The following is a 26,077-nucleotide window of genomic DNA, read 5'->3' as shown; positions in this document are numbered from 1 at the left end:
TACAGTTTTACTTTAACTGAATAACAAATACTGCAAATAATATATTTAGTTTTTATTATTAAATAAACACAAAAGCTGTGCAATGAAAAATATGACAAAAATTACAACAATTATTAAAAAAAAAGAAAACCAATGCATACTGGAATTATTATTTATATTGTTGTAATATACATTAAACATTTTAATGTGAGTTTTTTTTTTAATTTAAAACAATATAATTATTTAAGCTAATGTTTTATAAATTTAAAAAAAAATTAGAAGAGGAGATTTTTATTTTTTTTTTTTATTAATTATTTAGACAATTTTTTAATATTTTTTAAAATTATTTTTGTTTTATTTTCCTTTGTTATCGAATTCAATGCGTAAAGTATTTATACTTTTCCTAAACATTTGTCGCTTTTTTTGTTTTTGTTTTATTATATATTAAACTGGCATGCAATTTATTTCTTTTTTGTTGTTTGATGTTCAAAAAGAATGATTTTTAATGATTTTTTTCTTTTCTATTAAATATTGCAAAAATTAAGCTAAAAATATTAATGTAGAAAAAAATATATGTATGTATAGACGAATAAAATTATATATCTAATATATTTATTCTTGTTTTTTCTCAATTTTATATTTATGATTATTTATAGTTTAGTTACAAAAGTAAAACTGAACATTTTAAATGTCATTTTAAAATGACAGTTAAATGCTAGTTTTTAAAGCTTTTTGGCGCCCAATTTCATTGGACCACTATTACGTTGAGCACGTCGTGCTTCTAATTCCCTTTGACGTTGTAATTTCTTTTCTTCACGTTTTCGTCGTGCTTCATCTAGTTTTGAATTACCTAAAAAATTTTCGTTTTTTTTATTTTGAATTAAAATTTGAAAAAAAATACCATCTTTTGTTAAATTAAAGCGTGCAGTTTGTGATGGATATTTGTTGGTTAATTGGTTAATGAGAAATAATATAAATTATTGAATTTAAAAAATTAATTTACATTTTTATAAAATTAGTAAATATTTAATACAATTAGTAAGACAAATAACATCTTGAAATTAAATAAATATTTGAGATCTGATGCAAGTAATAAATAAACTATATTGTCTGTTTTGCAATGTTTGCAAAGATTACTTGGGTTAATAATAAAAAGCCTTTTCTCCCACCGACCTGCATTAGGAGATGTGATCTTAGCTGTCTGACTGTTCAGACAACACAGCGTCAAACAGAGATAATTTCTGAGTAGCACTGGTTACTTGACAACTACATAAAACACTCAGCCAGTAACTAACCTTCTTTCAATTCAGTTAACCTTACGTCTCCGCCTTATGTACTTTTCAACTTCCTAAAAATCATCCTTTTTGACCATGACGTCTGTATTGTCCTTAACTAACAAGTCGACTAACAAGTCCGTCGTGTCCCTACTAGCAACCGTATACATAGCAATAGGTTCGTTTGATGTCAACTCAGTATCAACCGGAAGTTTTTTCCCCAGGGAAGAACATCCAGTAACAGCCAACATGTTACAATAACAACAATAGCAATACGGTCCGATATGGTGACCTTCTGCTTGCACAAGGCCATCTTACGAAAGCGTAGCTTCTTGTGAATAAGCCTGTGGTTTGAGAGAGATAATTTCTGGGTAGCACTGGTTACTTGACAACTACAGAAAACACTTAGCCAGTAACTAGCCTTCTTTCAATTCAGTTAATCTTAATTCTCTGTTCAACTTCCTAACATCTTTTGACCGTGACGTCTGTATTGTCCTTAACTAACAGGTCGACCAACAAGTCCGTCGTGTCCCTACTAGCAACCGTATACATAGCAATAGGTTCGTTTGATGTCAACTCAGCAACAGCTGTATCAACCGGAAGATTTTTCCCCAGGGAAGAACATTCAGTAACCGCCAACATGTTACAATAACAACAATAGCAATACATTCCGATATGGTGACCTTCTGCTTGCACAACGCCATCTTACGAAAGCTTATGTTCTTGTGAATAAGCCTGTGGTTTGTGGCTTTAAAAACCAAAATATCTAATGTCATCAATCAAATTAGAATAAATAGTTTAAATTAATGAAAACACAATATAACATGTAAAGTTGTTGTGTTTATATAATTTAGAGTTAACAATTTATTTATTCACATCCGTAGACGTATAATCGTATAACTCTAGGCCAAAGGTCAACTTATCGAGTATCTCGCAAAATGACAAAATTATCAACAGATCTCAAATTAACAATTTAAAAGTGTTAGTAGATGATAGTTATATAAATGCATAATAGTATTAAATGTTATGATACAAATAGATATACATATATACATACAATAGAACATGACATGATATTTGATTTAATAACAATATTGATGATGACACATAAAAATACCAAGAAAATAAACAAAAAAAACTTAAAATTAAAAAAAGATATACATATGTATATTTATATACAAAAACAAAAAAACAAGTTTAAATAATAAAAAAGTGAAATGGACATAAATGAGAATTTTCTTTTTTTTTTCAAACAAAACCTAATCATCATGATCAGTGCTGTTTAAAAAAGAATTATAAATTGTGAAATATGAAATTGAAAGCAAGCAAAAGCCCACAGATGCCACATAAATATCAAGCAATTGTGTAAAAAGAAATAAAAGAAGTTATAATAAAAGTATTGACTTACCCGTCATTGGTTCATCTATGGGTTCAAATTCACCATCAGCCCATGAATCACTATTCCAATTAGCATTATTCGTTGAATTATTAATATGTTGCGGTGATTTCATTTGTGGAGGACTAACATTGTTACAATTGAGGAATGGTGATGGTGTTGTTGTATTGATAGTATTGCTGAGCGAAGATAAATTTGTTGATAAATCATTTGGTCTTAAATTTGTTGATAAAGTGGTTGCCGTCGTTGAGGTTGATAATAATTGTGTGAGTGGTTGTTTCGAGGGTGATGTATTATGTGAATTGAGCTTGGCCAAGGGTTCGATAAGTTCATTTAATTGGTGTTGTTGTAATTGCTGTTGATGCGGTCTTAAAGGTGATTGTCGTAATTGTTGTAGTTGTTGTTGTTCCTGCTCTTGAGCTTCTTCCTCGCCCTAAAAAAAGTAGAAAAAAATTATCACAAAAGCTTATTTTTTATATTTGAATCACTTACCGGATCTTCTTCCAGACTACCCCACTCCTCATTATCCCAACCATCTCTTACTTCAGCTAAAGTGGCAGAGGCATTTAGTGGGCCATTATTAGGTGAACCTGCCATAGGTGAACTGGGATCCTGTGATGTCTAATAACACGTTAAGATATCTATTCTTATAATTTAATAGCCTTAATTAATAAAAGCAAACTTACATCCATTTCACCCCAATTTTCATTGTCCCAATCATTATTGCCATAATCTGAAGCAGAGGCTGATGTATCATTACTTTCATGTTCCAATGAAGTCATGGACGTTACAGATGAGGTGGTCGTTGATAAACTACTGCTAGAAGGTTGTTCTGTTTGTTGATTTAAAACAGGAAAACATTAATTATATTTCTTAGTTAATTTTTAAAAATAGAAATCTTATATTTACCTAATGAAGCCGGTTTTGATAAATTACGTCCGGTTAGAGGAGGTCGGGGTCGAGAGGAATCACTTTGACTGCGATAGAATTTCGAGGTGACGGCTGTTACAGCCCATCCCGCCCAAGTGGCAGCTGCATTGCCAATCGAGGGTGTGGCGGTATGAACATCTGCTTCTGTAATAAAGATACATTTTAATTTAATTTGATAAATATTTTGTAATTACTTACCCATAGTTTCTCTTAGACTAGGATCTTCAGAAACTTTTTCTAGTTTTCCTAGAAAACCACGTATAGTTTTAAAGGCTGGATCGCGTACTGACTTTTCAGGATCTATAGTAAGCGAACACAATGCAGGTAAGACACGATTTGCTACTTCACTGTAAAGTAAATATAAAATTAAATAAACATTTTTCGAAAGAAAATATTTAGAATGGTTAACTCACTTTAATAAGAAGTATTGTTGAGTAGCTGCTAAGGCCAAAACACCCGCAACACGAGCTGGTGGAAAAGGATCTCGCATGGCTCTTATAAAAGCCGATACCAAAACACGTTGTCGTACCTGTTGTATTTGTTAACGAAATTCATTAATTAAATTAGTGTATTTCGTATAAAAACAAAGTGCTGTTTACTCACCTGCGGATGCAAATGTGGTGCTATTTTACCCAAACACACTGTGGTATTCGTTCTAATGCCACCCTGGTCATCACGTGCTTGAAGACGGGCAAAATGGCGTAATACTTCAACATTTAAATTATTATAATTTAATTTAGGAGCCAAATGTATAATTGACTATTGAAATTATTTTAGAAATAGGATTTTATTAGTAAATTTAATTAGTTTGTAAGTGTTCAACTCACTTTTACTGTTTGCTCTCTAATGGTGGCATTCGTATCTAAAAATCCATGCGCCACTTGTGGAAATATCTGTTCATTCACCACTGGTGGCTGTAAATGGGCAATAAATAATTCTAATTGTTGCAAAAGACGCGACCGTGTTACACGATCTGTAGAGGCAAATAATTTAACGACACAGGGTACAATACGTTTTTGATATTCGGCTTCATCTAAAAGTTTTCCCAACTAAAATAAAATAACGATATTTTTGTATTTATAATTACTTCTTTACATCACTATATTTTTACTAACCTTAAACATAGGCGCTAATACAGCTGAACCAGCATCACCATATTCATACGCTGTTATCAGTTGGGGTAAAATTTTGTGTCTTTAAAACAAAAACATAAAAACAAAAAACATTAATTTAAGCTTATCAAATCTGTAATAAACTTACAACATTAGTTCAACTATTACAAAACTTACTTGCACACATTATCGGGGAAATTGTCCAAATGCAATGTAAGACCCGAAAAGAAACGATTCTTTTCCGCCTTATCTTTTATTTGTATCTCTTCCAAAAATAATAACGTGTCCACTAAATCATTTTTGAAGAAACCACCAGGTTTTCGACATCTTGTTATAATATCAGCGGGATTGGGACGATTAGAGGGAGAAGCACCCACTAATTCACAGTATAAAGACTGCAGAGATTTAGGTATATTATCGATATCTTTAAGACTGCCGCGAGAACGTAAAGGCCCATTGAAGGACTCCCATACCAAACAGCCCAGACCCCACATATCAGCCGAGCTATAAAAGGAAAAAAAAATGGTAAATAAAAATTTGACAAAATAATATAATAATATAAATACCATTTAGTTGCTGCTTTTAATTTAGATTGATCATTTTTCTCTGGTGGATCATATACCTCCAAAGAGGGTGGCACTTTAATAGGTGGCAAGGGATTACCATCGGCAGGCGAGACATATTCTAAGCTACCCAATTTCCATTCTCCTGAGGAATTAACAAACACTGACCAAACGGAAACGTTATTGTGTCTCAGGCTGCCATCATTATTTAGAAATGATAAGGCTCTCTGCAACATAAAAATATAACGTTTGAAAATTAATTTATTACGTTAACTTAAGCACCTACCGTTATTTGAAATATGCCCCAAGCCAAATACAAGTCCTTTTGAGGACCCTCTGTGGATAGTTTTTGTATGTGTGTTCCCAAGGGTTCAACCAGCTCCGTGGCAACATACAGCATTTTATCCGTTTCTAATGAATCTAAAAATTGTAATATACTAGGATGTCTAAGGGTCTTCAATCTCTTTAATGACGCCTTCGCCAAGTCGCATTTGGCATCAGAAGCACTACGCAAATCAAACACAAAGACCGATACTTCTTCCAGCGTCCCCTTACGTTTGGCCTTATGTAGTGTCCATATGGAATGTGCCTCAAACCCCACCACTGGTTCGCCTATATCATAAGGAAAATCCTTGGAAGAGTCGCGCGAGAAGAACGACCACATCATGTGCTTTGCTCGTCGCCCAAATATTTTGTTACAAATTTCTATTTAGCAAAGCAAATTTGAACTAAACTCAATATTTTGGTGAGCGTTTTTTTTCTAGCAAAAACAACGTTCCTGCTCAGCAAATAAACTTTTCACTAAAATTTCGCAATTTCTGTCTTTTTTAACAGCTGCTGGTGTTTGTTGGTAAGGAGAAATGCAATAAAAAGAAAATCTTTTGTTTTTCTCGTTTGTTTTTATGATCCTTCGTACGTTGTTGCTTTTTACTTTACTGCTTCTTCACTATTTCTCTTTACACCGTAGTAATCTTAAGCAAAATGAATTGTTCTTAAACGATTTTTAGCGTTTCAAATTTAATTTTCGTTCAATATTTCTACACGCACTTACAATTAACAAATTAAGGTTTCTTTTAATGTAAAATATTTGATGAAAATTTTCATATTTTTCTATAAATTCTTAATTTTTCACAAACTTTTCATGACGTATGCGAATTTTATTTTCTTGACAACTAAACTTTGTGTCATCTGTGTCGCAAAAACCTACGCCGTCCAAAAAAACGGCGTTACAATTAATTCGAAGGCTGCTGAAATTATACTGTAAGCCGGCTAGATATGTTTTGTTTTCTCAATTAACAACTTTTTTAGAAATTATTTGGTATTTCGAAAACTATTGTAGATATCGTAACGTTTAAATTGTTTCCCCAATTTTTTATAGTTGTCGTACTAATAAATGACTAGAGTTTGCCTATAAATATGTAATTCGCTAATATCAATGATGGTATATAATCGAATTAGTTTCGTTTTCATTTTGTTTCAAAGTATTTATTGCTAATAGTATTTATTGCTAATGGAATTGATTGAATTTAATATTTTATAACATATAAAATTCGAAAATTAAAGTTTTGAAAAATTGTATATTTTTATTTAATACCGCAATAAAAAAAATTAAGAATTTCGTAATATGTATTATAAAACAATTTTCTTTTATATAATTTTCATATTAATTTCAGTCGGAATATTTTTATCATTCAAACATCTTTGTTCGATTAAATAATATTTAGAAATATAGTAGAAAATCATTAATTACACATAGGTAGATATTTATTTTTGTAATATTTTTAATGATAAGAAAAACACTTTTTTAACTAACACATATTTTGTAACATATTCAATATGTATGCACCAATATCTTCATCTTGATTAGTCCATGTTATCAAGAGTGTCTTATGTTTAACATCCTTTTCATCCTCTTCGATTTTTATCTCTACCGATTCCACAACAATGGTGCAGTTTTCCTGCATTGTCACTGTCCAACCGGTTAATTTCTCCTGCAGCAAGGCTAAAAGTTTCTCGCCGGTACGTATTTTTGGACCCGGATCATCCATTTTAACTTTGGATGTGAAACGCATAACATGACGATTAATGCCAATTTCCTTTAATGCCTCGGTGAGATTTTGTAACATTATACGGTTGTCTTTCATTACAAGAACGCCGTGTATTAAACGCCTGCGTTTAGGATCCGGTGGCTGAGCATTGTAAATGCGTGTCTCTGCTTTGAGCAAGGAAACAGAGGCATCTACTGGTATTTTAACGGGAGTAGAAATAACCGAAGTTTCACCATTGGCTGGCATGTAGGTTTCAATATTGAATTCTTCGCGGATTTTTGTGCGTAAAAATTGCATTTTCTCAGCTTCACCGTGAACGAGCATAACATTTTTCGGTTCACAATTTTGTATAAGTTGCATAATGCCTGTAAATTAGCATTTAAATTAAATTTGGTATTAAAACTATTAAATTAAATGCATACCTTTAGCATCAGCATGAGCGGAAAAACTCATATATTCCACCGACATTTTAACATCAACCACCTGACGATTCTCAAACTCCACTTTTTTGGCGCCACTTAATATCTTATTGCCCACCGTACCTTGGACACAATAACCAGGCATAATAACCATATTATTTTCATTGGGAGCCCACTTTTTAAAAATCTGCAAAGACAAACCGGCATGTAGCATACCTGGTGTAGCAAAAACCACCATGGCTCCAGGATTATCAATATAGGTCTTATCGAAAGGTTTAATGTGTTTAAAATCAAACATATTGCGGGTGACGAAAGTTTTACGGATTTTCTGATTAGTCCAGGTGATAAACATTTTATAATAAGTGTTGGCCTTTTCGGTAAGACCTACAGCAAAGTAGATGGGATATTTTAAATTCATGCGCTCCCAATAAGTTTCCAATAGAATACATAACTCTTGAGCTCGTCCCAAGGCAAAGACAGGAATGAGGACTTTACCACCTTTAGCTACACACTCATGGACCTTCTTCAAAAAGTCACGCTCACGACAACGTTTAGAATCACGTATAGTGGTGGCATAGGTAGATTCAGAAATCAACAAATCAGGGCGACACTTGTCAATCCAGGCAGCCCCTAAATGACGATCAGGAGTCATATTGTAATCACCGGTATATACTACGGATTGTGAGCCAACACGTATCCAAAACATAGCGGCACCCAAGACATGTCCCGCATAATAAGCTTTGATCTCTAATTCACTGTCTACCATAACACTCTGATGCAAGGTTACAGCGGTCACTTTTTTCATACAATCCTTAATCATTTGAGTGGTAAAGAAATTCGATTCACCCTTACGTTCTACAGCCACTTTACGCATATCTTCTAGCAAAATGGGAGCTATAGCCTTAGTGGGATGAGTCATATAGATTGGCCCCGAATAGCCCACCATTTCGGACATGTAAGGCAAAGCGCCACAATGATCTAATGACAAAAATTTTAAATAACTAGCTATCAAAAACCTCAATATTTTCTAACTTACCCAAATGAAAATGAGAAATGATGACACAATCTATATGACTTGTTATGGGACCATCCGGTACTATATACGAGAAATCGGGAAAACGTCGTTCATCATTGTAGCCCATATGCATGCCACAGTCCAACATGATATTTTTACCACCCATCGACAACAACAAACAACTGCGTCCCACATCTTGACCAGCTCCCAAAGGTGTTACTTTAATGTCCGGCATGAGGTCGGTCTCTTAAATTTTCCTTGTGGTTTTCTGTCTCTATTAAAAATATCAAACACAATCACTCGTCGCTTTTTTTTTCAAAGCAGCATTTAAGTTTTATTTTGTTCTTTTTATAACTATTTATTATCTATTTTGTAACTTAAAAGAAAAATAAACAAAACACAAGAAAATGTTAATGAATAACAAACAATTAAAAAAACAAAATATTTAACAAAAATAAAAGCAAACTTGAGAAAAAAATTTCCATCGACTGCTGTTGCCGCCGCTGCCAATATTAAAGACGCAACAGCTGACTGTCTGGCAGACAGTTCCTAGCTTCACCTTCTCCTCTTTAACATTTACTTTAAAACTTACCAATATTATATTTGCTTAGAATTTCAAAATATTTTTAAATAATTAAATCATGTTTTTTTTTTGAAACAAAAGAAAGTTCAGATAAAAATGCGAGAGAATGTTACGATTTGAAGTATTTGGCGCTGTACAATAATAGAAAATAAAAAAAACGTTGTGTTTACGTACAAAATGTAATGAAAATCAGTTAGAGTTGCCAGCAGCTTTTAACTTTCTGGCGCATTTTGTAAACTGAGGTATTTTGTAAAGTTCAGATGCGTATATGTTTAAACAATTTTATTTAAAATCTTTAAAAAAACTTATTGAATACTTTTTTTAAAATGTAATTATTCTTAATATTTTTTCATAAAACTTTTGGATATATATACATATATGGTTTTCTTCAGAAATTTTTTTTTCGATATATAACCTATTCAAATATATTTATTATTTTTGACAATTACCACACAATTTAACTTGAAAATAAGCCAAGCAAACCGCATTTATCAACTTTTCTTATAATATATGTGTCATTTTATTAATAAGATTTGAAAAAAGAAATTTAGAATTTGAAATATTAATATTTTTCATTTCTTTTATTGATTATTTTATATTAAGTTTATTCTTTTCATATCTCCTTATTAATTTTTAGTTTTTTTCTTAAGTAATTAAGTAAGCTATACAAAAACTTCAATGAATAAATTCTATTCCATTAAAGATTTTGACAATTTGCTGACATTAACTTTAATAATAACAAAACTAGTCAACCCTATCCTATTTAATAGAGTACTACAGAGAATTTAAGAGAAACCCAAATGCAAAACATAAGAGAAACGTCACTTGTTATCAAAAACATATGTTTTATCGGACAAATTGCAATTTTGTTTATTGTTATCGTTTCATTAAGCATTTTATGTTTTGGTATGTAAATTTTCACTTGATAATAACAATAATTAGAAAAAAAATCCTCAAATTTTTAGTGCCTTTAAATGTTGGAAGAATCGGGCACCGTTTCGCTTCGCATTTGCCAAGAAGGCCATGCCAACGCGTTGGTACTCAATAAAGATTGCAATAAAATAGCAGTAGCAGGACGGAGTTGTAAGTTTTTAACAAAATATATTTGATTAAAAGGGAATTTTTGATTATTTCAAAAATGTTTTGCAGTACTTAAAGTTTTTGCTATTAACAATGATGGCTTTACCGAGGTGTGTAATATGCGCGGTGGTAAAAATCAAAATCTTAGCTATTCTTCCAATGATGTAGCCTGGAGTACATTAGACACCAACATATTAGCTACAGCCGCCACTAATGGTGTTGTTTCTGTATGGGACCTTTCGAAATTTGGCAAACAAAAACAATGGTTGGTGTACAATGATCACGAGCGTACAGCCCATGCAGTCACTTTTCACAATACCGAAGTGAATACTTTGATTTCGGGTTCTCAGGATGGTACTATAAAATGTTTTGATACACGTAGCGATAAAGCTTGTAATACGTTTTATAGTAACTCGGAGTCGGTGAGAGATGTTAAATTTAGTCCACATAGTAATAATCTGTTTTCGGCAGTTTTAGAAAATGGTACCGTACAATTGTGGGATTTGAGAAGGTATAGGAGAAGAGTTTTAGGTTATTAAATTAAATACTTTTTGTAAACTACTATTCTTTGTTGTAGAACGGATAAATGTTTGCTGCAATTTCCTGCCCATATGGAGCCCATTTATACATGTGATTGGCATCCTACACAAAATTGGTTGGCTACTGGCAGTAGAGATAAACAGATAAAGGTAAGACAAATAGCACTATTATTTTCAATAGATTTAGTTTTAAATAAAAAGTTTATTTATAGATTTGGAATATGGAGGGTAAAGCTTCCTTGGAACATACCATACATACTATAGCTGTTGTGGGACGTGTCAAATGGCGACCGGAGAAAACGTATGTTATGATACTTAAAATTCGAAAGAAATAAACCAATTCATAAAAAGATTCTTATTTTCAGTTATCACATAGCTAGCTGTTCTCTAGTTGTCGATTACAGTATACATATTTGGGATATACGGCGTCCCTTTGTGCCCTTTGCTTCGTTTAATGATCATACTGATGTTACCACTGGCATAGCGTGGAAAGGCAATGATCCGTATTGTCTTTTATCTACTAGTAAAGATTCTACCATTTATAAACATGCTTTTAAGGATGCTTCCCGGCCGGCACTAAAGGCAAATGTACAAGGCGCCAGTTTAGGACGCAAAGGTGATATATCATTTGCCAATAAATTAAAGTTTTATTTACCAGTAACAGCGGCTCAAGTGGTTAAATCGAATGCCATGTTGTAAGTTTAAAGAAGTAACATAAAGATAACATATAATTAATATAATCATTTTTCGAAAAAAAGAACACGACAAAAGTCTATAACTGGCTTGGAACAGTTTCATATAGGAAAATCCGATATGTGTAGATTCTTACTAAATACATCGGTAAGATTTTTTAAAACTTAAACTTCGAAAATAGTATTTATAAAAAATCTTTCTATTTAGCTTATAGGCTATATGGATCCCGAAAACTCTTCCATTGAACTGAAGGAACATGAATGTTTTATAGGCTGCGCAAAGGAATTAATTTTGACTGGCAAAAAATTAGCCGATATTTGTAAACACAATGCCAATGTCTGTCGCAAACATGGTAAACATAATGCCACTACACTTTGGAATTTCATCGAAATTTGTTATGCTTCCAATGAAATGAATAAACAAAAATACGAACATCGTAATTCGTTTTCCAATCAAAAGAATGCCCAAATTGCTCGCCGCACTGCCCAAGTGGTTAGCACAGATAATTCCAAATGGGATCATAATAAAAATAATAATGTTAACGGTTCCGATGATAATATCGATATAAAATCTCAAGATGATGAAAACTTAATAGATAGCGGTGGTTCGAGTGGTAAACAAACTTATCCACCTTACGGTTCGGTTATTCTGTCGGAATCACAAATTTTATCGGAAATAACTTTTGATAATTTTGATTCTCTGCGTAATGGTTTTATTTATGTGGGTCCGCCGGATTTTACAAAAGCATTATCATTGCCGGAAACTGCTTTGCATTGTGATGTTCAGGCCGCGAGACCTCAATTGGATATAAAGGCAAAGAATAGGGAAAAGTCTCCGGTGAGTTAAATTTATATAATTCCTTTTTTTTAATTTTTATATCAATTTTATGTGAAATTGTTTTAGCCACCTAATTTGCCGGTCGTTTTAAAAATCTCCTCTATACCTCCTATACCCCTGTGGGAACCACATCAATTTCTGGCCGATGCCTTGATGTTACAAAACGATGTGGGTGATGTTCAAACTGCCTTAACTATATTGATTGTTATGGGTGAAAATCGTAAATTTTTACCCATCGAAGAAGACTTAATTGTAAGTATTTTATGCAATTAACCTCATCAAGTTATTGAAATTTAACAATTTATCTTAACAAGTTTTTTTGAAGGCTTTAATAATTATAAAAAATGTCGAACATTGCATTGTACTAATTTTTCGTATTTTCTTTCAGGAACATTGGTTTCAAACATACATCGATCAATTACACCGCTATCAAATGTGGAATGAGGCTTGCACTATAATGAATCTATCATGGTTAAGACCTATACGTGAACTCAATCAAAAGTCCACTGGTGTTCATACAAATTGTGGTGATTGTGGCCGCCCTTTGGGTGGTAGTGTGGGCTGGTATTGTCAGAAATGTAAATCAATGCGTTTGGCAAAATGTTCTATATGCAGTTTAATAGTAAGAGGCTTATATGCCTGGTGTCAGGGTTGTTCACATGGTGGTCATATACAACATGTTATGGATTATTTTGCCAATCATTCAAAATGTCCCAAATGTGGTCATTTGTGTGAGTATAATTAGTTTTTAAGTAAAATGACGAAAAAGCAATTATTGATTTTCTTTTATTATAATATAAAACATGTACTTACTATGTTTTGTATTTAAAACTAACTAAGAAGAGAAGAAAACAAAAAACACGGTTACTATTAATTTTAAGACTTGTGAAGATTTAATTTAATTTTATACAGAATGACAGAACTCATACATAAAATACATAACTCTAAAAAAATAACAATAATAATAAAAATATATATTTTTTCAATTAATAAATGTACTTTTAAATGGTAAAATACATACAACCTGTAGTTTAACACAAAAATTAAGTAGATAGACAGCATTAAAGAAAAAAAAAAAGAAAATATTATTGTTTAAAAGAAATTTTTAAATAATTTGAAAATACTATTTATTTATAGTTAGAATATTATAGGAATTAAGTACTAAAGCAAACAACACTTGACTATGTCTACAAACTACTAGCCAAGCTACTATTGCCAGCACTGCCCTCAAAGCCAAGAGAATATTAGAAAATATGCTCTTTCTGACAAAGCTTTGAGAAATCAGAACTTAAAATTGTTTTTCTAAGAAAATTATAAACACCAGAAAAGAAAAAAAATACAAAAAAACTCATTAATATTAAGGACCTAATTCTATAAAAAATTAAAAGAAATTTTCTTTAAAACTACAAATAAAGAAAAACTCTTTTTCAATTTATAGTAAGAGGGCCTTGTTCCTTTCCTGGGGAAAAAATAACAGCTGTTATTACAATCTATAAAGATTTGAAAACGAATTTTTATACAGCTGTTTAGGTTTATAATTTTAAACAATTTAAAGTTTTGATTTAGCGGCAGTACTGGCGGCTAATTGTCAAGAGTTAAAATCAAGGCTCACGGTTTGACAAGCGTCACTGCCAGCGCCATTGAAAGCAGTTAAATTCTGTTTAACAACTGGAGATTCATCATAACGTATGGTCATTGAATTTGAATTGCCGGGTATTAAAACATAACCCAAAGTTTCATAGAACTTAATCAATTTATCCTTACAATCCAAAGACATTTTATAGCAACCCAAGTATTGAGCCAAAAGGGAAACGGTTACCACAATGCTGTTGAAAAAAAAAACAAATTGTTATTAACCTGTTCTTTGTAAGTTATGTATAAGAACACTTACAGTTTACCCAATTGTTTGCCACGGTAGGTATCATTTACTACCACATCTTCCAAACGTCCACGCTATTTTAGAAAAGTTTTTGTTAATGTATGTGATTATTAAGTATTTTTTGTTTATACTTACAATAGCACAATTGTGTATAAATTTACGTTCAATAATTAAAGATGCAGCTCCGATTATTTCATTTTTTCGTGTATCCTCTATAACGGTTACAAAATAGTCACCACTTGCTTTCATTTGAGAAAATCGTGCTAAAAATAAAAACAACAATAGATGAAAATCTTAGGTAAAGAATATTTACTATAAACTGTTCAAAAATTCCAACTTTAAAAGTGATTTTTTTAAATAACTTTAATTCAATTCTGTTTTTTTCAAAATGTTTGGTATTTTTTAAAACTTTTTTATTTTGAATCGAAATACAATGTATAGAAAAAACTCACTTAAAAATTGTGTCCTCGAGACAGGTCCAACATGTGTCAACTGCGACAACAACTGCAGGAAACCACGATCATAGTCGCCATCTTTTAAGGGACGAACCTTAAGCCAAGATTCACCGGGGCAAGCAGCAGAAATGAAAGGATTAAACTTAGCAGGACTTTGATGGAAATCCAATTTCAATAATACATCAGGATCATAAAGATAGGTTTCTTCCTAAAAATCAAAATAATCAATTAAATACAATATTAAAAAACGCAAAAAATCAGAAAACAAATTACACCAGAGATAGTAAATAAAAGATAACAAATAAAACACATAAGAGATAACACATATTACAATAATAAAACTATTAGATTAGAAATGTAATAACTTTAATTATTAGTAAATAATAATTTCTTTCTACTAAATATAAAAAATATCACATATTTACCTGCCAGCCCACCATTTTATTTGAATTTAAATTCAATTTTATATTTGAATAATTTTGAAAATTTTTTAACCAAAAGGTGTCAACGTAACCACAATCAAAACTCATCTAAATGTTGATGTTTTCTTTAAGACTTTTAGAGACTAAAAGGAAAACCAATCAATCGAATACTACCAACAACGATGCATTTTTAATTGTTACCGGTTTTAATAGAGCGTACGTATATTTTGTTTTCTGTATTTTGCTATTAACAATTCCATACAAGGTCTTTTCGTACGTGTCTGTTACATACATATAATATTTTAAACCTGCTTTGAGAAACACTTTCTTTAACATTTCAAGTTGATGTGTTTAAAAATGTTAAGATACTATGTTTTAAAAAATCACACCCCTTAAACTTGTCTAGAAATATATATGTATGTATGTATGTACATACATATGTATATGTGTCTGTTCTTATGTTTATATATATATTCCAGCTAAAAACAAAAAAATAATGAAAATATGTTTAGACTAGCAAATAAAACAAAGACACAAAACCTTTAAAGACAGAGTGAAGGCTATTATAGCACAAACAAGAAAACCCGTCTTAAAGAGCAAAAAAAATATTTAAATAAAATGCAGTCTGAACCGGTTGATTATAGTATATTTTGAATAGAAAATATAAAGTCAACAAAACGGTAATTATGTGGGGACTTTTTGAAAGACTGTGGCTTTAGAGTATAAATATTCAAATATTATTGGCTAAAACCAATATTTAATTAGATTGGATTTATCTTAGCTAAATCACTATACATAATTGCTTCTATCTCTTCTACAAATAGGTATAAAGGATGTTAGAATAGGAACTAAGGTCTGAGATTTCTTTTTACTTAGAATAGAAGTTAAACTTTAAAATTATAAAAAGCATTCAATCCTATACATTCTGTTTAAATATTGACTGCTTTCATTAAAATTCAATAGATTTCATTAAATGTATTCCAATGAAAATCATTATACCAAACCACAGTGTAGAAACACATTATTGATTTTACAATCTACAATCAACATTGTTGTGGAAAAGTAAAATTTGCTTTTACTTTTATATAAAACATCAGTCTGAGAATTATTTTCTGAAATATTATAATGATATCCGATCGTATAACAAAAGGTTGCAATTTTGAAAATAACTAAGATGAATCTGTTTTAATTTTAATTTGTTAAATATCTGGCCAAATATCTCCTGAAAGTGAATAGTAAAGGCTATAAATATTTTGATATTTTAACCAGATGCTTCCATAAATCCATTGGACAAAGTGGATTATAGCTGACTGAGCAGTTGAATAATTAATGAGTGACATGAGGGCCGTCACCTCAATCGGTTATGAATCTTTAAGAATTTTTTCCTACTAAAAAATTTTGTAATGATCGCGACCAAAGTTAAGATCAATTCTAAAAATAATTGTTAATTTATTAATATTGTAGGGATTTAAATGATCAAAGCTTTATGCAATCTACCACCGAAAATAAATTGATATGAAAGTAGGGTATCAGACAATAGACTTCACGAACACTTCATTTGTTTATTATAGAAAACAGCAAATGCATAAATTAAAAAAATAACTAATATTTAGTAGCATGCCTGCATTAACGGTTTTTATAAGAAAAAAAGTTTATTGAACTTAACAGAAATTTAAAAAATAATAAAACTTTAAATACAATAGTTTAGCAAATTAATAAATTTTTATTAACCTAACCAATTAGTCAAAAGTTTTGCAATAAATATTTAGGTACATAAAAAATTAATTAAACAACATACCATTTCTTTTATCAGCAATTCTCGTTTAGATAAAAAATATTTTACCAACTCCAATTCCACGTTGCAGCTTGTAATACAAACTCAACGTATATAAAATATATTTTTTTTTATTTCTAATGATGTGGATATTAGGTTATACAGCCAGCACCTTGTTTAAGCAAGTAAACGTTCTGCCAACATCACCACCAATGGAAGACTGAGGGCATATGGCTTAGGTTGTTTTTGTTAGTAGCGATAGTTTGTTTTTATTCTAGTTTTTTTTTTATTTATATGCAGCGTTAAATTATTTAACTTTTTGCTATTTACTGTTAAATGAATACTTTTCTATATAATATAATAAAATTAATAAAAATGAAAGTAAATTATACAATTCGTTTGCTTAAGATAAACAAATAAACTAAGATGCAAAAAAAAACAATAATAAAACAAGAGATTTGTTGTATGTCACATAAAAAAGAGAGTTAATAAAGATTTGAAGAGAAAAAATTCGTGTAAATGAAGGTTTAAACAGGGCGCGTCATATGGGGTAACAGTTTATGTCAATTTGCCTAAAATTTTTGATTAAAAAAATTTATTTAATACGCCGATTTCTTTGAAAAATCTTTTAAAAATAAAATTCATAGAAGATATGGCTTACTGTATACATCAGTGTACACTAAACAGGTATATGTAATTGAACATTTTCCATATTAGGTCCATATAGGTACGCTGTCTTTAGCCAAACTTTATCCGTTCAGAACAGAACTTTAATGGCACAAATCAGGTCATTCAAGATATCAACTATATCCCGTATTGCGCACGTTGTCATTTAAAATCACTGCATATTTTTTGAAATAAAATTAAGAATTTTTTTTAAAGAAAAAAAAACATCAAAAAAATATTTTCATTTATTTTGACATTTAGCTCATACAAGTACAAAAACAAAATATATGTTGTTTTGTATTGTTGTAGTGATGCATATACCCGTTTAGTGTACCCTGCTATACATATAATATACGTAAGTACATTTGAAATGTCAATACTCAATTAAATTTAAAAAATAATAACACTTTACAACACTACTTGTTCTTTTTTGCACTTTACAACACATATTTATGTGCTGTCATTTTTGCCGCTCTTTAAAAGCTTTTTCATAAAGAAAAAACGAATAACCTGGTACCGTTATTTAAGACCATAAGTATAGTGAAAAGTGTGAATTGTTAAAAATATTTAAAATAAAATAGTGTTAAAAACATTAAACAAATGTGTAAAAAATGTACAATACAACAAAACCAATTGGAATAATAAGTAAAATAATCAAGTGAAATATGAAATATGTTAATTGAAATGGTTTTCTTTAATAAAGAATAAAAATAATTAAACAAATTGACAAAAAGCTAAAGCAATACGAATAATAAGGTAATCAAGTGAAATATTAATTGGAAACGTTGTGTTCATCGATATGAATTTCCTTATTAAAGAATAAAAATAATACAAATTAATGCATTTGAAGTTAAATTCACACCATGGGTTCCGTAAATATCAAACAAAGTGAGTAGAAGTTTTTTTATTTATCTTATTGAACCAGAACCCTTATAATAATTTTGAGACAATGTCATGAAATATTATTAAGCAAATCAAAAAGTTTTTTATTTTAAAATGGAATGCTTATTTATTGTGTTTAGAACAAAGGGCAAATTGACCAAAGAATTTTTCTCCTAATATCCACTCTAAGTACCTATGTGGAATTGACACAAAAATGCCGGCATTCTTAAAATCTATGGTCAAAATAAGCCACTTAAATTATTATCTGTGTCCAGAACTATTTTTTATTATACATATTTTACTCAAAGGTTAATGGAGTTAAGCTGAAAAAACGAGTAAGTTCTTACACTTAGTAAAAACACAAAAAAATGTATAAATTTGTGTTCAAAGACGAGTCCTCAAGAAATTGGTCTATGATTTGATATAATTTGCGTACAAATTCCCTGACAACAGGGATGGAAAAAGAGATTTTGTTCCAGTATCAAAAAATATTTCAGAGAGTACTTTTTTTGGATCTCAAAGTACTTAGGTTAGGTTGATAGGAAGATGTGTACTACATCAAATCCGAAAAAATGCACCTAGGCCACAATCGGGCCTGTTGTGCGCTCTTTATCATGAAAAAAAAATAACGGAACGAATTATTCCAATCAGTTTTAGTCAGAAATGTTATTTCCAGAATAACATCACTTCCAAGATACTTGGATCTATCTTCGACGAATGCCAGGCAGTGGCAAAGAAAGTGCTCCATAGTTTCACTGTCCTATCCACATGCTCTACATACATCTGAATCCGCACGTTCAATTTTGCATAACTGTGCTCGTAATCCTGTGTGTCCACTAGGAACACGTACTATTATACTAACTTCAGAATTGCTCATTTTGAGGAGATTTTTTGTCTTGCTCTCATCAGGGATACCCCATAGGATTTTCGTAGTTCTACCCACTGTTTCATTATTCCAAGAGGTGGGATTCTCTCACCTATATTTTAGTTCAGCTTTTGTTTCGTCGAATGGATTTGCGTTTGTCAGTTTAACTGCCTTGAGCTCCCTTACATTAAAGCTATTACATTCGCTCTTTCGTTACAGACTACTCCCGAGTGGGCTGGTACCCATATTATGTAAACATTGCCTCTGGGAGAGTATTCAGTTAAAGCTTTCATACAATCCAAAGTACATTTTTTTTCTAAAAGTTTGTAATTTCTGAAATATGTTTATACATTTTAAAGTTGGAATAGGCGTTATATGTTGATATGGTGTCCGTCCCTCAATGTGAACACCTTTGATATAATTTGATGAAGTTTTCCCAGGAAATGCATGGTATCTCATAGCTACGACTCATGGCGCGTTTTCTCAAAACTCAGGACATAATATCTCAGATGTGATGGAGAATATGAAGTAATATTCATATACCACTAAAGTGGTGTAGGGTAGTAAAATTATATTACCAGACTGATTTACTACCGGTTAAACGATAATCGGATATTGAGATTGTAGCCCTAAAAGTATCAAATAAGACTCGGGAGTATCACGGTACTTTTGCACATCAAATAGTATCAAAAAAAGTACCATCGTACCAATTTTGCCATCCCTGCCTGACAGAATAGTTGATAAATGCCCTATAGGGCATTTATCAACATCTATAGATGTTAACATCCGTTATATTGATAAAATTTATTGCAATTAAAAAGTTAACTAACAATTATGCTATGGGAATAAGTTCACTAAAGACCCTTACAACTGCTTCATAAATTAAATGTATAAAATAAAAAATCATATAAATGAATTATAGTTGCATAATTAGTGATGTATCTGCAATTATTTAAAATAAATTAGCATTAAACAAAATTTAAAATTTATTAACAAATTAGTTATCGTAAAATGTTCTATTATGTGGCTACAATATATTTAGGAGTTTGATACATTTCATAGGCAAATTCTTCACGATGACTAGGGTCGAATTCTAAACCCACATAATCGATTTCCAAATTAAACGGACCATCCATACCATTTTTAGCAGCTACAGAAAAACCAAAATGGGTAATACGATTTAATTGTATGGCTTGTTGACGATCTTGTACACGTCCTTTCGATGAATAGAAGAATTTCGAAAAGGGGATCTATAAGAATTAAATAATTTATCAAAATATTTCCTTTTAATATAAATCTACTACCTTAGCTATTTGCCAATGAGGTCCACCTCTTGTATACAGGGCATAATGATAGACATCATTCCACATTAAATCGAAATAACCTTCGCAATGTAAATTAATTAAATAACTACGACCATCACCACGTATTTTTAAAACCAACATATTGTATTGACTCCAGTCATAAGTAGCCTCACGTTTAAATGATTTCTGGAGAGAAGAGAAAAAAATATTATTGAAAAAAACAATATTTTAACAAACTGCATCTTTACTTACCCTCACACGTTTCGTGCGTATATTTGCATATCCCGTTCTCTTTATAACACCATCCTTAATGTGTTCCGAATTGACCTCTCCATGAAAGAGACCTGCTCCCGAATTACTCAATTCCAATGAAGCTGTACTTTTACCTTCATTATGATCCATATCGGTGGTTACTATCCATTTATCTAATGATGATTTATCTTTAAAATTAAAAACAATGTCAGTTTCACCCGGTCGATAAACAAGTATGGGATCTGATTCTAATTTCTCCTTCATTTCTTCGCTCCATAAGTGAATTTCCTCTTTGAGTTCTCTCAAACCATCCAGTATCAATTTCTTTTTGGAAGGTTGCGGCAACGATGTTTTATAACCGGATTTTTTCTCACGTTCCCAAAATGTTTTACATACCGGTGTAGTGTGAACACAGGAAATCGGTATAATTAGAGAATTTATTGGGTTTTCTTGTTGACAGATAGTTTTGAATGGCAGCCGTTTGAGCGCAGGGCAGTTTCGTATTATTGAAAACATTTTTTTTATTAATTTTTGTAAATATTTTCAATATATTTCCAAAAAAATGAAATTTTCACATTTTATTTACAAATGCGTAACCACTCAACAGCTGGTAGAAAATGAAACCAGCTGGTTTTCTTTATTTCATTTTTGCTCTAAATTCGTCAGCTGATAATTATTGTTTTTAACTTGGTAGCACTTGCAATGCCAGAGATCTGCGCCGCCGAATTTTATCTTTTTTCTTGAGTTATTTGCGAAAAATTTGTTTAAAATAAAATATTCTTTCAGTTTGAATACTTTTTAAGCATTGGTATTGATAGTATTTAAGCTTTATCAATAATTATAGTTAAGTCAACATACAAAAGTAGAAACACTTTTAGCGGCTATAGTTTAAGGAATTCTGGAAGGTAGGGGCGACCTAAAGTTAGTGTAAATTGATTTTCCTCTTTGTTAATGAAATTCGTTGTAAACCAACAGCTGGGGTGGAAAATACTTGTTTGAAACAAATGTAAACAATAGATACCAAAAATATATTCATCGATTGATTTCTTTTAGTAAGTGTACATCTGTAAACATATATTTATTCAAAGATTATTATATTAATAGTCTTTGAGCAGATAAGACATTGGAAATTTATATATGGTTTAATAGATATTTGTTTACATCAAAAACATTAGGTTGGTCATACTTTAAAACAAAGACCAAAGTTCATTAGTGAAGTTGCATAAAATGTCTTGCCAACAAGGTGGAAAATGTATGGGACCATCACCTGCAAACGACTGTAATCCTTGGTACTGGATATTGGGTATGATATGTATGCCAGTCGCCATACCTTTCATACTTTTTGATGTCTGGACAAGAAATGCAATAGCCAAAGAACGTAAACGTCTACCCGGTAAAGTAGTATTAATTACTGGAGCCAGTTCTGGTTTAGGAGAAGCTTTGGCCCATACTTTTTATAAAGCAGGCTGTAAAGTTATACTAGCTGCTCGACGTGTTGAGGAATTGGAAAGGGTGAAAAAGGATTTGTTATCTGTAGAAGTGGTATGTTTTGGAATTTTTTTTCGTATTCCAAAAAATTGTTTTCTCTAACACATACATTTTAGGTGGGGCCTGCTTATCCTCCCACAGTTCTGCCCTTAGATTTGGCAGAATTAAATGCCATACCAGCTGTTGCTGCGAAGGCAGTTAATATTTATAATGGAATTGATATACTTATTAATAATGGTGGCATTAGTGTTAGAGCAGACGCCTTAACTACTGCTTTAGATGTGGATTTAAAAGTAATGACTGTTAACTACTTTGGTTCAGTGGCTCTAACAAAGGCTATATTGCCATCCATGGTTAAAAGACAAAAGGGTCATATTTGCTTTATTAGTTCGGTACAAGGTAAATTTGCTTTACCCTTCCGTTCGGCTTATTCAGCCTCTAAACATGCCATACAAGCCTTTTCGGATTCGCTAAGAGCTGAAGTGGCCTCCAAGGGTTTAAAGGTAACGTGCGTAAGTCCTGGTTATATAAGAACACAACTTTCGGTAAATGCTTTAACCTCTACGGGACAGCAACATGGCAGTAAGTAGTTACTAAATTTTCTTTTTAATTCAGTTAACTGTACATACACTTCTCTTAAATCAACGTAGAAATGGATGCTACTACAGCCAAAGGCATGCGTGCTGATGTTTGTGCCCAACGTATCTTGGAGGCTTTGTTAAATAATGAAAAAGATGTCTTAGTATGTGACTTACAGGCTCGTCTTGGTTACTGGTTACGTTTTCTTAGTCCTACTCTCTACTATCGAGTTATGGAGAAGAGAGCTCTTAAATTACAAAATGATAACTAATGAGATTTCCTATAAAGGATTATAACAATTAATTTATTTATTATTTGCAAACTTTATTAGAGTCATTTAGTTTTCTTTAAGAAAATTTCAGTCCTTATAAGTAAATCTAAAACAAACGAACAAAAAAGAAAATTGCCAAACTTAAAAAAAACACAACTTAGGAGAATTTTTAAAATAAACTTAACTAAAAGGAAATAAAATGAAGATAACTGAAAAAATATATACTTTCCTTAATGAATTTAAACCCTTTTGGAGGTTTAGTGATATTATCAAATGATATTTTAGTAGTTTAAAGCTTAATAGCTAAGGCGTCTTGTAAAGGAAGTTTTTTTTCGATTCATCGTTGTAGTTTTTTGATTTTACACAACTTCCTTTTACGTTTTCTTAGAGGTTTTGGGAGTGTTATTATTTTTGGATAAAATTTTAAAAGTATTCTTATTAACTACATAGCTTAAGGCAGCTGCTACGGTAGTGGCTCCGGTTAAATACCAAAGACCATGAAGAGCCACATGATCTGTAAAGAAAATATTAGTTTTGTTAATAAACATAAGAATGAATTATTTTCAAAATAAAACTTACCCATGTAGTGCCAAACTGGAGCACCTAAACTGATGCCAACGGCGGCCAATTGCACACCAGTATTGACTTTACTTATAAATGTTGGCTCCAATTGAGCAGTAACATGCGTGGCATCAAAATAACGCGAAAAAGTGCGCTACGATATAAATTTTTAACAATTTTATTTTCTACAAGACTAGTTTACTAAAACTTGACTTACTGGCGGTGGCAAACTAATATAACGAATAACAAATCCTGCAGCTATTAGGAACACATCACGAAACAGTACAACACCAGCTAACCATAATGGCAGTAGATCACAATAACCCATAGAAATAACCAAAGAACCCATTAACACTTTATCAGCAGCTGGATCTAAAAACGATCCAGCTTTACTAGCCTGACTAGGCCATCTTCTGGCAATTTGACCATCAAGCTGAAAACATATACATATTAAAATGAGAATGTTTAACAACTACCTATATGTAATGTTTGAAAAATACTCACTAAATCTGTTATTCCAGCTACGGCCAACAAACTTATAGCCATACTATAATGACCATCCACAATTACATAACCTATATAAGGAGACAAAACCATACGACTCATAGTCAACAAATTTGGTATGGTCATAATATTTTCCTTCTCATACACTTCCTCCATTTTCTCACGCATCCGCTCCTGCACTTTGTGCTTAGCCTCGCGGATATCATCCACAATAACATTTTTACGTTCTATAAATGATTCTCGTTTCTTATCGATGACACCTTGCAGAATATCACGTCCCTTCAGAGTTTTCATGTGCAGGGAGTGTTTCTTGCTATCGGCATACATACGCAATGTGGCTACATCCCAATTGCGATATTGATTAATATCCAAAAAAGATATGCGTATGAAGCCAGTAGCAGCTGCATAACGATTCAGACAATTGATAACAGCTGTGGGTGGAGGAAATGAGGAAGTCTTTGCACCGCCCACCAATTCTGTAAGCCCCTTGCAAAGGCCACTGGGGTGACGGGAAACTTGGCGAAAGATAGTGGCAGGTAACATGATGACAGCAAATTTAAAAAAAATCCTTTGAGATAGAAATTCGAAATCTGACTGTTGTCCAGAAGAGATTAGATAAGTTCCAGAAAAGTGTTAGAAAACAAGTTGCCGCTTTATTTGGACCTTAAAAGAAAACATTAATTTATAATAATTTTGTTTTTAACAAAACATATCCATTTGTAAACACATTCAGTATGTATTTTGAACTCTTGATAACCTTGTTCCCTTTAGTATTATTTTTATATATTGCCCCAGATCTTCTAGAGTGATCATTGATAGCTCCTTGTAGCTCATTTTGTATTTCATTTAATTACCATTTGTTTTTTGTTAGCTAATATTCTTTTTGTTATATATTAAACTAATTAAGTGTTATTGATTGTTTTTATTAATATTTTTAATACAATTTTCGATTTTCAACCAATTTTTCCCGATTTCCTCAATTGGACGGCAACTGTCAAATGTGTTTTTATTTTTTGTCTAATTAGAACAGAGTTGCACTGTTTTGTATTGAATACAAAATTGTACAGCCATGTGTTATATTAGTATAAACACTGACAAAAAAGTTGAAGTAGTTTTTTATAAATATGCTCTTTTAATACAACTGTCGTAATGTAATATGTTTTACGTTCACAACGTCAGGCTTTTAATGTGTTTTTTGATTTGAAATTTTTTCCGATATATTTTTTTTTAATAAAAAATGCTCTTAAATATAATAAAATTGATAATTCTGATTTGTTTCGTATTAGTATTTTAGAGTTTTTGGTATTTAGTCATGTTTCGGTAACGGTAATTTAGCGTTAACGGTAGTATCCCAAGGAGATAATTTAGCGGCAATTTCGGTGTGATTAAAATAATTCATCAAAAAATATATCGTAAAAAGGTAACATTTGTAATGTAATTCATATCTATGTTTTCCAGAATTGGACCTACAATGGGATTGGGCCAACTGTAGACAAAGATCTCCATAATTTTAAGAAGTGATTAGTTTTTTCATTCTATCATAATAATCATATTGTGGACCGATCCTTATAAAATTAGGTTTTTGTGTCGAATTTCAACTTAACACCTACATTTGAAAGATGATTATGGGTCATTAAGTCATTTTTGAAGAGGAAAATGGTATAGAGATTTTGGTTAATGTGAAATTATATTAAGACAAAATTTATT

General features: G+C 31.3%; 7 protein-coding genes across 14 annotated transcripts; 2 read left to right on the top strand and 5 right to left on the bottom strand.

Annotated features, from left to right (window-relative positions):
- Positions 1 to 588: 588 nt before the first annotated feature.
- On the bottom strand, positions 589 to 6,452 carry LOC111676078 (N-terminal kinase-like protein). Of its 2 annotated transcripts, none has more exons than XM_023436964.2 (13): positions 5,541 to 6,452; positions 5,258 to 5,481; positions 4,869 to 5,195; positions 4,695 to 4,773; positions 4,407 to 4,628; positions 4,183 to 4,338; positions 3,993 to 4,108; positions 3,778 to 3,926; positions 3,559 to 3,723; positions 3,336 to 3,481; positions 3,142 to 3,261; positions 2,662 to 3,082; positions 589 to 829 (listed from the first exon to the last, which is right to left on the bottom strand). In XM_023436964.2, exons 1-13 carry the CDS (start codon positions 5,919 to 5,921, stop codon positions 702 to 704), a joined length of 2,634 nt encoding a protein of 877 aa, XP_023292732.1. In that variant the 5' UTR covers positions 5,922 to 6,452; the 3' UTR covers positions 589 to 701. The 2 variants fall into 2 exon arrangements, with proteins under 2 accessions (XP_023292732.1, XP_023292730.1); XM_023436962.2 differs by having other exon boundaries at positions 3,142 to 3,270; positions 5,541 to 6,451.
- Positions 6,453 to 7,038: 586 nt separating this feature from the next.
- Positions 7,039 to 9,463, bottom strand: LOC111676086 (integrator complex subunit 11). 2 transcript variants are annotated; one of them, XM_023436971.2, is made up of 4 exons: positions 9,329 to 9,463; positions 8,758 to 9,112; positions 7,725 to 8,699; positions 7,039 to 7,667 (listed from the first exon to the last, which is right to left on the bottom strand). In XM_023436971.2, exons 2-4 carry the CDS (start codon positions 8,969 to 8,971, stop codon positions 7,063 to 7,065), a joined length of 1,794 nt encoding a protein of 597 aa, XP_023292739.2. In that variant the 5' UTR covers positions 8,972 to 9,112; positions 9,329 to 9,463; the 3' UTR covers positions 7,039 to 7,062. The 2 variants fall into 2 exon arrangements, with proteins under 2 accessions (XP_023292739.2, XP_023292740.2); XM_023436972.2 differs by having other exon boundaries at positions 8,758 to 9,010.
- Positions 9,463 to 13,454, top strand: LOC111676144 (GATOR complex protein WDR24). 2 transcript variants are annotated; one of them, XM_046948636.1, is made up of 11 exons: positions 9,463 to 9,561; positions 10,023 to 10,225; positions 10,285 to 10,402; positions 10,469 to 10,910; positions 10,977 to 11,088; positions 11,151 to 11,239; positions 11,304 to 11,633; positions 11,697 to 11,778; positions 11,839 to 12,468; positions 12,535 to 12,720; positions 12,857 to 13,454. In XM_046948636.1, the coding sequence occupies exons 3-11, from the start codon at positions 10,294 to 10,296 to the stop codon at positions 13,211 to 13,213; spliced, it is 2,337 nt and encodes a 778-aa protein (XP_046804592.1). In that variant the 5' UTR covers positions 9,463 to 9,561; positions 10,023 to 10,225; positions 10,285 to 10,293; the 3' UTR covers positions 13,214 to 13,454. The 2 variants fall into 2 exon arrangements, with proteins under 2 accessions (XP_046804592.1, XP_023292808.2); XM_023437040.2 differs by lacking the exons at positions 9,463 to 9,561; positions 10,023 to 10,225 and having other exon boundaries at positions 10,252 to 10,402.
- LOC111676145 (probable glucosamine 6-phosphate N-acetyltransferase) lies at positions 13,333 to 15,383 on the bottom strand. The gene is made up of 5 exons (XM_023437041.2): positions 15,228 to 15,383; positions 14,800 to 15,010; positions 14,483 to 14,610; positions 14,360 to 14,421; positions 13,333 to 14,294 (listed from the first exon to the last, which is right to left on the bottom strand). The coding sequence occupies exons 1-5, from the start codon at positions 15,330 to 15,332 to the stop codon at positions 14,057 to 14,059; spliced, it is 744 nt and encodes a 247-aa protein (XP_023292809.2). The 5' UTR covers positions 15,333 to 15,383; the 3' UTR covers positions 13,333 to 14,056.
- A 4,990-nt stretch (positions 15,384 to 20,373) lies between these two features.
- LOC111676105 (complex I intermediate-associated protein 30, mitochondrial) lies at positions 20,374 to 21,585 on the bottom strand. The gene is made up of 3 exons (XM_023436997.2): positions 20,968 to 21,585; positions 20,716 to 20,901; positions 20,374 to 20,661 (listed from the first exon to the last, which is right to left on the bottom strand). The coding sequence occupies exons 1-3, from the start codon at positions 21,481 to 21,483 to the stop codon at positions 20,431 to 20,433; spliced, it is 933 nt and encodes a 310-aa protein (XP_023292765.2). The 5' UTR covers positions 21,484 to 21,585; the 3' UTR covers positions 20,374 to 20,430.
- A 339-nt stretch (positions 21,586 to 21,924) lies between these two features.
- Positions 21,925 to 23,310, top strand: LOC111676076 (dehydrogenase/reductase SDR family protein 7-like). Of its 3 annotated transcripts, none has more exons than XM_023436959.2 (4): positions 21,925 to 22,019; positions 22,143 to 22,509; positions 22,572 to 23,037; positions 23,106 to 23,310. In XM_023436959.2, exons 2-4 carry the CDS (start codon positions 22,195 to 22,197, stop codon positions 23,303 to 23,305), a joined length of 981 nt encoding a protein of 326 aa, XP_023292727.1. In that variant the 5' UTR covers positions 21,925 to 22,019; positions 22,143 to 22,194; the 3' UTR covers positions 23,306 to 23,310. The 3 variants fall into 3 exon arrangements, with proteins under 3 accessions (XP_023292727.1, XP_046805086.1, XP_023292728.1); XM_046949130.1 differs by having other exon boundaries at positions 21,940 to 22,019; positions 22,117 to 22,509; XM_023436960.2 differs by having other exon boundaries at positions 21,961 to 22,019; positions 22,083 to 22,509.
- Positions 23,311 to 23,337: 27 nt separating this feature from the next.
- LOC111676074 (probable cardiolipin synthase (CMP-forming)) lies at positions 23,338 to 25,376 on the bottom strand. 3 transcript variants are annotated; one of them, XM_046949129.1, is made up of 6 exons: positions 25,128 to 25,327; positions 24,703 to 25,033; positions 24,371 to 24,669; positions 24,084 to 24,299; positions 23,885 to 24,020; positions 23,338 to 23,819 (listed from the first exon to the last, which is right to left on the bottom strand). In XM_046949129.1, exons 2-6 carry the CDS (start codon positions 24,911 to 24,913, stop codon positions 23,680 to 23,682), a joined length of 1,002 nt encoding a protein of 333 aa, XP_046805085.1. In that variant the 5' UTR covers positions 24,914 to 25,033; positions 25,128 to 25,327; the 3' UTR covers positions 23,338 to 23,679. The 3 variants fall into 3 exon arrangements, with proteins under 3 accessions (XP_046805085.1, XP_023292726.2, XP_046805084.1); XM_023436958.2 differs by having other exon boundaries at positions 24,371 to 25,033; positions 25,225 to 25,376; XM_046949128.1 differs by having other exon boundaries at positions 24,371 to 25,033.
- Positions 25,377 to 26,077: the final 701 nt, after the last annotated feature.

This window comes from Lucilia cuprina, chromosome 4 (assembly GCF_022045245.1).
Source record: "Lucilia cuprina isolate Lc7/37 chromosome 4, ASM2204524v1, whole genome shotgun sequence".
Lineage (NCBI taxonomy): Eukaryota > Metazoa > Arthropoda > Insecta > Diptera > Calliphoridae > Lucilia > Lucilia cuprina.
This window is presented reverse-complemented; position numbering and strand designations above follow the sequence as displayed.

Excerpts from the sequence above, each read along its gene's own strand:
- LOC111676145 (XM_023437041.2), bottom strand. The coding sequence starts at position 15,332 with ATGAGTTTTGATTGTGGTTACGTTGACACCTTTTGGTTAAAAAATTTT. Across the intron at positions 14,611-14,799 it reads CTCGAGGACACAATTTTTAA|CACGATTTTCTCAAATGAAA; the intron begins GTGAGTTTTTTC and ends TTTTATTTTTAG. Across the intron at positions 14,295-14,359 it reads GGCAAACAATTGGGTAAACT|CATTGTGGTAACCGTTTCCC; the intron begins GTAAGTGTTCTT and ends TTTTTTCAACAG.
- LOC111676105 (XM_023436997.2), bottom strand. The coding sequence starts at position 21,483 with ATGTTTTCAATAATACGAAACTGCCCTGCGCTCAAACGGCTGCCATTC. Across the intron at positions 20,902-20,967 it reads TACGCACGAAACGTGTGAGG|AAATCATTTAAACGTGAGGC; the intron begins GTAAGTAAAGAT and ends TCTTCTCTCCAG. Across the intron at positions 20,662-20,715 it reads CTCATTGGCAAATAGCTAAG|ATCCCCTTTTCGAAATTCTT; the intron begins GTAGTAGATTTA and ends TAATTCTTATAG.
- LOC111676076 (XM_023436959.2), top strand. The coding sequence starts at position 22,195 with ATGTCTTGCCAACAAGGTGGAAAATGTATGGGACCATCACCTGCAAAC. Across the intron at positions 22,510-22,571 it reads ATTTGTTATCTGTAGAAGTG|GTGGGGCCTGCTTATCCTCC; the intron begins GTATGTTTTGGA and ends CATACATTTTAG. Across the intron at positions 23,038-23,105 it reads TACGGGACAGCAACATGGCA|AAATGGATGCTACTACAGCC; the intron begins GTAAGTAGTTAC and ends AAATCAACGTAG.
- LOC111676078 (XM_023436962.2), bottom strand. The coding sequence starts at position 5,921 with ATGATGTGGTCGTTCTTCTCGCGCGACTCTTCCAAGGATTTTCCTTAT. Across the intron at positions 3,271-3,335 it reads AAAATTGGGGTGAAATGGAT|ACATCACAGGATCCCAGTTC; the intron begins GTAAGTTTGCTT and ends ACGTGTTATTAG. Across the intron at positions 3,083-3,141 it reads GTAGTCTGGAAGAAGATCCG|GGCGAGGAAGAAGCTCAAGA; the intron begins GTAAGTGATTCA and ends TACTTTTTTTAG.
- LOC111676144 (XM_046948636.1), top strand. The coding sequence starts at position 10,294 with ATGTTGGAAGAATCGGGCACCGTTTCGCTTCGCATTTGCCAAGAAGGC. Across the intron at positions 10,403-10,468 it reads AGCAGTAGCAGGACGGAGTT|TACTTAAAGTTTTTGCTATT; the intron begins GTAAGTTTTTAA and ends AATGTTTTGCAG. Across the intron at positions 11,240-11,303 it reads AAATGGCGACCGGAGAAAAC|TTATCACATAGCTAGCTGTT; the intron begins GTATGTTATGAT and ends TCTTATTTTCAG.
- LOC111676074 (XM_023436958.2), bottom strand. The coding sequence starts at position 24,913 with ATGTTACCTGCCACTATCTTTCGCCAAGTTTCCCGTCACCCCAGTGGC. Across the intron at positions 24,300-24,370 it reads TAGCTGGAATAACAGATTTA|CTTGATGGTCAAATTGCCAG; the intron begins GTGAGTATTTTT and ends ATATGTTTTCAG. Across the intron at positions 23,820-23,884 it reads TCCAGTTTGGCACTACATGG|ATCATGTGGCTCTTCATGGT; the intron begins GTAAGTTTTATT and ends TTTTCTTTACAG.
- LOC111676086 (XM_023436971.2), bottom strand. The coding sequence starts at position 8,971 with ATGCCGGACATTAAAGTAACACCTTTGGGAGCTGGTCAAGATGTGGGA. Across the intron at positions 8,700-8,757 it reads CATTTCTCATTTTCATTTGG|ATCATTGTGGCGCTTTGCCT; the intron begins GTAAGTTAGAAA and ends TTTTGTCATTAG. Across the intron at positions 7,668-7,724 it reads CGCTCATGCTGATGCTAAAG|GCATTATGCAACTTATACAA; the intron begins GTATGCATTTAA and ends GCTAATTTACAG.